Genomic DNA, 10,051 nt, shown 5'->3' with positions numbered 1-10,051 from the left:
GAAACATCCTCTTGGGCTACGTTCCCCTCCCCTAGAACAACCAGCACCACAGTTGCCGCCTTCCCCGCTACTACCACAACAGCGCTCTGGCAAATTGACCCCATGTGCCTCCCTGGTGTAGCCCAATGCCACCATTTCGGCGACCGCTTCCGATACTGCAATGCAACGGGTTACTGGGTCCCAAACTACTGTGGTGGGGATTGGATCTGCTGTGCGTATAGTAGCCGGAACGGTATTGGGCCTATGTGTGAGGACAGGGCGGAATGTGAAGTTGTTGGGCGACCGGGGATGATGGGGCTAGAAAGATGGGAGTAGCTGAGGGCATGAGTGATAGAAGTAACATGAACAAACTAGGTAAGGTCTGAGACTCTTTGCAATGGCTCTGTGAGTGGTGAACTCGATCTAGATTGTCGTCGAAGAATGGACCAGGCAGCAGTAATGCAAGGACATGTTTCTGCCATACCATTCTATTTGGAGATGATCGTCCAGATGAGCACATTCATCCTCCAAGTTGTCAACTGCACATGTAGTAACATGCCTCCAGACCTCTACCGATCCTGCAAGCCACGACATATCCTAATATGCTATGGAATCTACTACTAGGAGTTCAGAACTACAGACTGGCACAGAAGATGTATGTTTACTGCCCCAGAAGGCTTTGTCGTGTTGATGTTTGGGAAGTGTGCAGAAGTTGGCATTTGTATACCGCCGGGCTTGCTGAGAGTAGCTTGGATTGGTTCGACATGTGAGGCTGTGTCTATACCAGCTCTGGCAGCTTGAAGCAAAGAGGCTACTGTGTTGGAGAATTGCGACGACTATAGCAGTTGACCTGATCTGCTGACATCTGAGTTTCTCGACAGTCCAACTCTGGAAGCGCAGTTACCTCTTGCGAAAATGCTCCAGGAATTGTTGCAGCATTGTGTTTCTTGAGGCTATGCTCAAGTTAAACTTGATGGCAAGCAGAGCAATAGTCGCTTCAGTGTTCGATGCGAAATAAAAAAATCATGGTGTAGGATATATCGTTGTATTTTGTATACATATTTCCTTTGCTCTTAACTCATTATTCGTCGCATTTCCTCACAACGCTAACACTACCGGACCCTGCAAAAGAAGCGCTTACAAGTTAACGGCGGTCCTGAAGTTGTTACCGGCGTAGACAGCGTTGTCACCAAGCTCCTCCTCGATACGGAGGATCTGGTTGAGCTTAGCGAGACGCTCAGATCGGGCAGGTGCACCAGTCTTGATCTGGCCGGATCGCAGTCCGACGACAATGTCGGCAATGGTGACATCCTCAGTCTCGCCAGAGCGGTGAGAAACCATGACACCCCAGCCAGCGCCGAAAGCGTCCTTGGCAGCCTGGATGGCCTCAGTGATGGTACCGATCTGGTTGACCTTGAGGAGGAGAGCATTGCAAGACTTGAGCTCAATGGCCTTCTTGATGAACTCGGGGTTGGTGACGGTCAAGTCATCACCAACGATCTGGCCGTCGTAGGTCTTGAAGAAGTAAGACCAAGCCTCCCAGTCATCCTCAGCGAAGGGGTCCTCGATGCTGACAATGGGGTACTTCTCGGCCAGGGACTTGTACATCTCGGCGAGTTGTTCGTATGTGAGCCACTTGCTCTTGTCGCTGTCGGGGTTCTTGAAGTCAAGATCGTACTTCTTCTCGTCGGCCTTGTAGAATTCACTTGATGCGACATCCATGGCGATCTTGATCTTGCCAGTGTAGCCGGCCTCCTCAATGGCCTTGGTGATGAGGTCAAGGGCCTCCTCGGCGGTCTGGATGTCAGGGGCAACACCACCCTCGTCACCGACGTTTCCAGCGGACTGTCCGTAGGTCTTCTTGGCAAGGGCCTTGAGCTTCTGGTAGACTTCGGCTCCCTGGCGCATGGCCTCGGAGAAGGTAGGGGCCTCACTGGAGGTCGTCAGTATGGGCTAGAACTGTATGCGGAAAGATGACCTACCAAGGAACGATCATGAACTCTTGGAAAGCAAGACGGCCACCAGCGTGCGAGCCACCGTTGAGGACGTTTTGGACTGCATAGTCAGTAAAATGCCTCTACTTGTCAACTTCAGTTCACCTACAGGGTACAGGGAGAACGTAGGGCTTCTTGGTGCCAGCCAAGTCGGAGATGTGTGCGTAGAGAGGTACACCCTTCTCGGCGGCAGCGGCCTTTGCAATGGCCATTGAGACACCGAGGATGGCGTTGGCGCCCAGGTTGGTCTTGTTTGTGGTGCCATCGAGCTTGTTGAGGAACGCGTCTACGGCGGACTGGTCCTTGACGTCGAGCTTCTCCTTGATGAGAGCAGGGGCAATGGTGTCGTTGACGTTGGCGACAGCCTTGGTGACACCCTTACCACCCCACTTGGACTTGTCTCCATCGCGGAGTTCGCAAGCCTCGTGGGAGCCAGTGGAGGCACCGGAGGGGACGATGGCGCGGTGAAGGCCGGTCTCGGTGACAATGTCAACCTCGACAGTCGGGTTACCCTGGAGATGTTAGCAACGAAGCTTGACAAGCACAAATGTCTGCAAACGTACCCGAGAGTCGTAGACGGAGCGGGCGTGGATCTTGGTGATGGTCATGGTGAAGGATTGCTGTTGAGAAAGTCAATTGGAGAGTTGGGGAGCCGCAAAGTGCAAGGCAGGAGATATAGAAGGCGACCGGATGCGCGGGCAGCAATGTCCGGCCGCGGATAGGATGCCGAGCAGAAAATTCGACTTACTAGTTGTATGTGTAAGATCAAGTGTCGGTGTTGTTTTGTTTGGGTGGGGTGTTCCAGAGCTTAAGAGTCCAGCAAGGTTTTGGAGGGGTTGCTCAGCAGAATTCAGCCCCGCTATGACGCCGTCGCCTCATTGGTAGCCACCCACGGCCTCTTTGTAAAAGTGTGCATTAACATTATCGCAAAAGCATCGAGTGGGACGACGCGCAAGCTGGTTTGGGGGTCTGTGGGATACAATTGATACATGTCGGTGATACATGCAGTCCTTGGCCCTGTCCGTTGTGAACGGGAGATCGTCGTCCAAGGTAGCTTCTCCTGCGGGATTCAAAACTTCAGAGCGCTCCTTGAGGAAATACCAAGGAATGTCAGACAAGTGCGATACAACGTCTTCGCAGCCAAGCCAGGCGAAACAGTAGCTCTCATGGGCACCGGTGAAGGATTCGAGTAGATGCAGAACCAGCCCAACACAACGTTGACCTGTTTGGTTTGTTGCATGCAGCTGTAGCCAATGTTGCAGGTTCGCAAGGTACCGTGAGTATCCTGTGAGCATCATCACGGCTATTCATCCATCTCTTGTATCATGCGAAGATTGCACATCTACCTTGGGCTTCCAAGAATTACGGCAGGTCGTCGCAACAGAAAGAAAAAAAAGACTGTTCAGGTCGGTAGAGGGCACAGCAGCATTGTGAAGTACTTTGTACATGTTGGTGCGGGCTAGCAGTAGAGGCGACGCGCATCTCAGGCTGTTCTGGTATGAAACATCGTCGTCAATGACGAATAGTTGATTGAACATGGTTCACGAACCGAATGGAGCCAAAGCTGTGAGGTATTGCACAGGTCTGAGTGGACACAGCTCTTCTTGTTCACGACTCCAGGCGTGCCTGTTCACATTCAAGTCCAGTTCTGCCAAGCCCGAGCTGGCCCAAGCTTCATGTGTACGGCGGCCGCGACGCTGGGAGCTGCCTTCGCGTGAGGCTTCAACATCACCGTATAACCACACCAATACCGTCCTCGCCACTACGTCAACTCGCTCGTAGGACAAGACTCGTGTCACCTGCCTGCTCATACGCCCTCCCACCAGACTCTCCAAGCCCGACGAAAGTCGCCCTCCAACACACTTACCGTCACCACTTCAAGTTCATCACAATGTAAGTCGCCTTGACGTCTCCTGCTCCAGTACTGACCACTGTACAGGGAGGTCCTACTAGGAATCACCGGCAAGGATTTCACCCTCATCGCCGCCTCCAAAGCCGCCATGCGTGGCGCCACCATCCTCAAGGCATCCGACGACAAGACGCGAGTACTCAACACACATACCTTGATGGCTTTCTCTGGAGAGGCTGGTGACACTGGTATGACGCAAGAAGAAGCCACGATAACTTGGCGGTAGCTAACAACGATGCAGTCCAATTCGCCGAGTACATCCAGGCAAACGTACAATTATACTCCATGCGCAACAACATGGAGCTTTCCCCTGCCGCAACAGCCAACTTCGTCCGAGGAGAACTGGCGTCAGCGCTACGGTCAAGAAAACCCTACACGGTCAACCTGCTGTTGGGCGGATACGATACCATTGCCGACAAGCCGACACTGTACTGGATCGACTACTTGGCGAGTCAAGCACCGCTGCCATATGCTGCACACGGATACGCACAGTATGTTTCCTCTCTTGCTGTCTTTGCTGAAGCACTCCCTGCTCTTCTGCATGGTCCCAAATCTAAGCATCTTGTGCTAACACCACTTGCAGATACTACTGTCTCTCCCTGCTCGACAAGCACCACCATCCCGATATCGACTACGAACAAGGCATGAAGATCATGCGCATGTGCACCGAGGAGCTCAAGCGACGTCTTCCGATCGATTTCAAGGGCGTGCTGGTCAAGGTCATAACGAAGGATGGCATCAAAGATGTGGAGTACGAGGACGATGTAAAGGTTGCGATTCCATAGAGGGCTATGGATTGACGAAAGCTAGAGCATTCCGCCGGATGATTTATGCAAAAGACATGGGTGCCATTACGATTATGACACTTGAGCATGATAGATAACGAGAACAAATAGTCAAATGACATTAATGACTAGACCGTGTTTCTCAAGGAACTACAGTGGCCGGCGTGCAGATACTTGTTACTTCCTTTTGAACATGGCTCAATTCTCTTCGCAAGTTCGCATTGTCAAGGTCTGAATAGAGGCCTATAACTAACACCGCCCTATTCAGATCCGAATGCAATCGATAGCGAGACTGCCGTGAGATACTCTCAAGCACTTTGCACAGGGACTAGCCCGAATCAACATAGCACACTTATGCGACAGGCTTGCGCGCCCCTCACTCAAGTCAAAGTGTGCACAAGACAAATGTATGTCCTCCCAATAAATCGACACCGCAGACTCATCGCCATCACTGAAGACGACCCAACGAGAAAGCAGCTTCCTACAGGAGTATCGCTCTCCGACCCCACGCCACCGTAGTGACTGGCAACTAAAAGACAAAGATGTTCTGATAGTCGTGGCTGGGTTCGTTTGTATTTTTTGATCAAAGAGCCAGAAAGGAGGACGAGGGACGCAGAGTTTTTATACCAGCGAGTGGGGGCCGCCAAGCCAGTGCACGGGCAGAAGGGTTTTTGGCGTGGCGGGCACGGGCACATTCAAGCAGCGGTAGGACTGAGGGCAATGGCGAGGGGACGGAAGAACGACACCGGCACCCTGATAACGCAGCAACAATACTGCAGACGGCGATAGTGCGCAGCGGCGGACGCACACTGAGCAGTTGCATGGCAGGCTTGTCCTCTCTGCTCGATGCAGTACCGAGGCATTCACCGCAAACTTCCACACACAGCCAACCATCATCACATGATTCACGATGCAGGGAGCTATAGAGTACAATGTGTTGAGTAAATGTTTTTTTCATTTCGGAGAAGCTGATGAGCATAAAGCATGTCGCAATCTATCACTCCATGACGGGAGACAGCATCGCCGCTTGAAAGAAGAACTTTTACGTTCAAATCATCGCTAACATCTGACATGTGCTTGCCTAGTCGGACTTATTCGCAGCTATGTCACTTTCTAGTTCTTATATCCGTTCTCATACCCGTTAGCCATGACCTCCTGGAGGCCCTGGGGAGGACCGTTGGCCTGGCCCTTGGCGGTACCGTTGACGGCGCCGTTGGTCATACCGTTCATGGTCTTCTTTGACTCGTGCATGGAGTCCTCGATAGGCTTGTCGTTCATGGTGTATCCAGTGTCGGATGCATCGACGAACGCGTCAAGACCGGCACCCTCGCGAGGGTACTCCTTCATCAGCTCCTTGTGTCGTCGCAGAGCCTTGTTCATCTCCTCGGCGGAGACATCGTTCAGGAATACGCAGGTACCAATGGGGTTAGGCACGGCAGCACGGAGCAGACCATCACGGGTCTTCAGGATAGCCTTGGTGGCCTTGTCAAGCATGTCCTCGTCGAACAGCTCGTGGTCCATGGACAAACCAGCCCTCGAGAACAGGTTCAACAGTCTCCTGTGCTCCTCATCACTGAGGAGACCGCGCTGGTTCGCCAATGTTGCTGAGTATGCCATGTCGATAGAGATGGCATGGCCGTGGCGAAGTGGGACCTTGGGCGATAGCTATGGATGAGTTAGCAAAGTCAACATTCGCAAGGTGTGGTAACCTTACCTCGTGGAGCGGGCTCCAGGTGTGGCCATAGGCAATGACACGGTCGAGACCGATCTCGTGAAGGTTAGGTGTCTCGAGTTTCAACATCTCGTGGATACCAGCACGGTTGATCTCATCCGCTGCTTGGAGGACCTCCTTGTCATCACCCTCACGACCGAATCGAGAAGTGATTAGCTTCTCACAGTACTTGTCCAGCAAGTCGAATGTGGGCTTGTGGGCGCAGGTTGAGATCTTGATCAACTCTGCAAAGCCGTTTCGTACTTGACCCTCCGGTAGGGTCTTCAAGAACGAGAAATCGAGGAATGTGTGCATTGGGGCGTGGTACGCTCCGAGACGGTTCTTGTAGTTGCCGTAGTTGACGGCGACCTTGATGCTGACACTAGCATCAATCAGGCCAATGACAGTGGTGGGAATACGGATGAAGTTGGTATTCCTTCGGTAGGCGGCGCAAGCAAATCTAAGGTCACGAGTTAACTCCATTCTAACAACGCAGTCAGGCCAGAGTGCCTTAGAGCTATTTTTTACCCAGCAACATCAGTCACCAAACCACCGCCCTGTGATATATTAGCATCCTTCAACACCATCATCAGACTGGATAACATACGACAACAAGTACAGGCTCCTTGCGGATGATACCAAAGTCGGTCATCGAGTCAACGATGCTGAGAAGAGTCTCCATGGACTTGGCCTTCTCGCCGATCATGGTCTTGTGAATCGTCAAGGGTAGGTTGTAGTGGTCGAAGTACTTTTGCATCTCATCGCCATAGACGTTGTAGATGTTCAAGTCCATGACGGCCAAGCAACGGCCCCAACGCTCATAGCACTTGGCTAGGTTGTTGTTGGCAGGGTTGAAGACGCCGTCAAGGAAGGTGAAGTCATATTCGATCTTCTCGTATCCCTCGACATGGAAGCCGTTCTTGGTCTCGACAACGGAAGCTTTGAGGTCTGACATGGTGAAAAGAGTTTGAAAGGTGTAAATGAGATACGTTGAGTTCTGCGGGGTCAAGTACGGGCACGGCTGTCCTATATAAATGTCGACAGACCGATGTCGTTTGGGACTACTCATATAGCTCGCGGTACACGCTCCGCCTCCATTGGCTCTCGCACGCCAGCAACGCTCCAGACAAACGTCAACCATACGCATTATTCTCGTTCATGATGCGGCCACTCGTGGATCCCTTGTTGTTTGGACTTGGTACCACTTCACTTCGAGCGAAACTAGGCTCCTACTGGCCAGCCATGATGAAATGACTTCAACAACAGCGCCCTCCCAGCGGTAAAACCCGGTTCCGGCACATGGGATATGCACTTTACTCATGCAACATGGGTTTTTGCGGGCTTGGACAAAGCATAACTATCCTATTTTTCCTTCGGCCAAGGACGCAATCGGCGTAGCACAAGCCGCGAATCCATTTAGTGCCAACAACGGAGTCTCTCCCGTTGTGGAGAGGATGAGATACACTACATAAAACTGCGGGGCAATCATCGAAATCACCTCATCTCCACTTCAGGATTCCCATCATTCGATTGCTGACGTTCTGTGGCATATGTTGGAGAGTTTTCATTTGCCAGCTAGTCGAAAGATGTGCTGCGATGCGCGCAGGGCTGATAGTGCAGTACCGGTAGCCATACAACGGCACTTTTCTTACCCCTCAGTTCAGGGACAAGCTGGAAAAAAATGTGACGTTCGAGGGGATCTTTTCGATCCTAGTTCCCGCTTCGGGTAGATAGAGTTTGGCGGAGCCAGGATCGTTGAGGTATATTGCCTGGTAGAGGTAAGCGTACGTTGTCATGGCAGGTCTTTGTGGCTCCATAGTCGGCTAGCGGATGCAGAAAGCTCTAGATCGTTGACGACAGCCACATCCAACTCAACGTCAACACTATACAGAACCGTATATGCACCAATGATCCGACCCACATGAGCGTCGCGTATCCACATGGTATAGTATGAACTCGCCTCAACCTGTGCCAAGGGTGCCTTGACGCGTACACGGGGATGTGGCACCGAACAGGCAGGATATGGCGTCTGACACACATTGGCATCCCACCCTCAGTAAAGAGGTTTTGTAGAAAAAGCAATTTGCAGAAAGTCAATTGCTAATGTGCTAACATAAGGGGTGACATCTAGAACGACTCCACGGAAGCGGGATCCGTGCTAAAACGGCCGACCGAACCAAGCGCCACTCGTCGTACACGTTCCTGCATGTATTTCGTCATTACTGACCACAGCCCCGCACTAAACCACACGCGTTGAGGGGCACTCTCTAGCAGCTTGGACGCGTCGAGCTCACGGCTGCCCGCACAATTTCATACTACCATTGAACAACAGCAACAATGGGTAGTTTCGATCAAAGCAAAGCCTATGCAGCGCAAGAGGAAGAGGGTGCCTTCTTCGACGATGGGCGAGAAATTGAGCTCCTGCACTTCGTCTACTCGCACCCCAACATCGAGAAGATACGAGGATCGCCAGAAAACGTTCTGGCTGCCATTGACGAATATGGCCGCACGAAGAAGTATCTCATGAACGTCGGGGAGGACAAGGGCCGTATCGTAACAGATTTGATTGCGGAAGTAAAGCCAAATACCATGGTACGAGACTTGTCGAACTCGATTCTACGTTTCTAACACCTCGCAGGTAGAACTCGGCGGCTATGTAGGCTACTCCTGCATTCTCTTCGCAGATGCAGTACGCAAAGCAGGTGGTGAGCGATACTTCAGCTTTGAGCGTGACCCCGCTTTCGCGGCTGTCATCATGTCCTTGGTCGATCTTGCAGGCCTCACCGACCTTGTCAAAGTAGTCGTAGGCTCAAGCGACGAGGGTATCGCACGACTGGCCGCATCAGGCCAACTCAAACACGTCGATCTCATGTTCCTGGACCACTACAAGCCAGCCTACACCACAGATCTGAAGCTTTGCGAGGAACTTGGCCTGATCACCAAGGGCTCTGTGCTGGCAGCGGACAATGTCATCAAGCCCGGAAACCCGCCATACTTGAAGTATGTCAGGTCGAGCGTTGAGGAGAAGGTCAAGGAAGCAGGAGAGGGTGGGCAGACGAACCTCAGCGGCATTGCCGAGACGAATGTCAAGATGTACGAGAAGCGATATGGCAAGGCCAAGTTCAGCGAGAGCAAGGGCAACCCAAATCTCAAGTATGAGAGCAAGCTGGTAAACAGCTTTGAGCCGACTGGCGTACCTGTGAGTTCAAACACAGACGACGCTTTGCAAGCATTTACTGACTAGCACAGGATGGTATCGAGATTACACGATGCGTTGGTTAGATGGAAGCATCATCAATAGTCGGATACGCGTAATAATCTCTATGAATCGCAAGTTTCAGCGCTGGTGGGTCCTGAACGACTCAGACATGGGCATGGTACCCGACCACAGACCAGCAGGATAGCTACCGTCAAGGCTTCAATGACAGCACAAATCAATGCAATAAACAATTGAATCTACATTTGAAAGCATTTGTCGATCCATCTTTGCGAATCCGTATTGCACATATTGTGCGGGATGTCGAGAAAATAGCATGACACGTTGCATTCGAATAAACAAACATGAACCCCACGCACCCTGCATCCGCGGTACAAGCCCCTCAACATCCATCTGCCGATCGCGGCCAGATCATTGTCCCAAAATCAGGATCTACTATATACAGATCGTAAACAG

The 10,051-nt window shown here is 51.9% G+C and overlaps 4 protein-coding genes across 4 annotated transcripts; 2 read left to right on the top strand and 2 right to left on the bottom strand.

Moving 5' to 3' along the window:
- Positions 1-1,116: 1,116 nt before the first annotated feature.
- On the bottom strand, positions 1,117-2,581 carry J4E82_010081 (uncharacterized protein; the record flags this gene model as incomplete). The annotated part of the gene is made up of 4 exons (XM_051736297.1): positions 1,117-1,912; positions 1,962-2,034; positions 2,083-2,485; positions 2,537-2,581. 4 exons carry the CDS (start codon positions 2,579-2,581, stop codon positions 1,117-1,119), a joined length of 1,317 nt encoding a protein of 438 aa, XP_051583971.1.
- A 1,068-nt stretch (positions 2,582-3,649) lies between these two features.
- PCB4 (putative proteasome subunit beta type-4) lies at positions 3,650-4,667 on the top strand (the record flags this gene model as incomplete). Its single annotated transcript, XM_051736296.1, has 5 exons — positions 3,650-3,653; positions 3,800-3,866; positions 3,913-4,070; positions 4,124-4,373; positions 4,466-4,667. The coding sequence occupies 5 exons, from the start codon at positions 3,650-3,652 to the stop codon at positions 4,665-4,667; spliced, it is 681 nt and encodes a 226-aa protein (XP_051583970.1).
- Positions 4,668-5,780: 1,113 nt separating this feature from the next.
- On the bottom strand, positions 5,781-7,333 carry J4E82_010079 (uncharacterized protein; the record flags this gene model as incomplete). Its single annotated transcript, XM_051736295.1, has 4 exons — positions 5,781-6,332; positions 6,382-6,838; positions 6,907-6,935; positions 6,986-7,333. The coding sequence occupies 4 exons, from the start codon at positions 7,331-7,333 to the stop codon at positions 5,781-5,783; spliced, it is 1,386 nt and encodes a 461-aa protein (XP_051583969.1).
- Positions 7,334-8,715: 1,382 nt separating this feature from the next.
- J4E82_010078 (uncharacterized protein) lies at positions 8,716-9,660 on the top strand (the record flags this gene model as incomplete). The annotated part of the gene is made up of 3 exons (XM_051736294.1): positions 8,716-8,970; positions 9,017-9,577; positions 9,628-9,660. The coding sequence occupies 3 exons, from the start codon at positions 8,716-8,718 to the stop codon at positions 9,658-9,660; spliced, it is 849 nt and encodes a 282-aa protein (XP_051583968.1).
- Between the last annotated feature and the right edge of the window lie 391 nt (positions 9,661-10,051).

The sequence above is a fragment of the Alternaria postmessia genome (genome assembly GCF_024291825.1).
Source record: "Alternaria postmessia strain BMP 2775 chromosome Unknown scaffold_110, whole genome shotgun sequence".
Lineage (NCBI taxonomy): Eukaryota > Fungi > Ascomycota > Dothideomycetes > Pleosporales > Pleosporaceae > Alternaria > Alternaria postmessia.
This window is presented reverse-complemented; position numbering and strand designations above follow the sequence as displayed.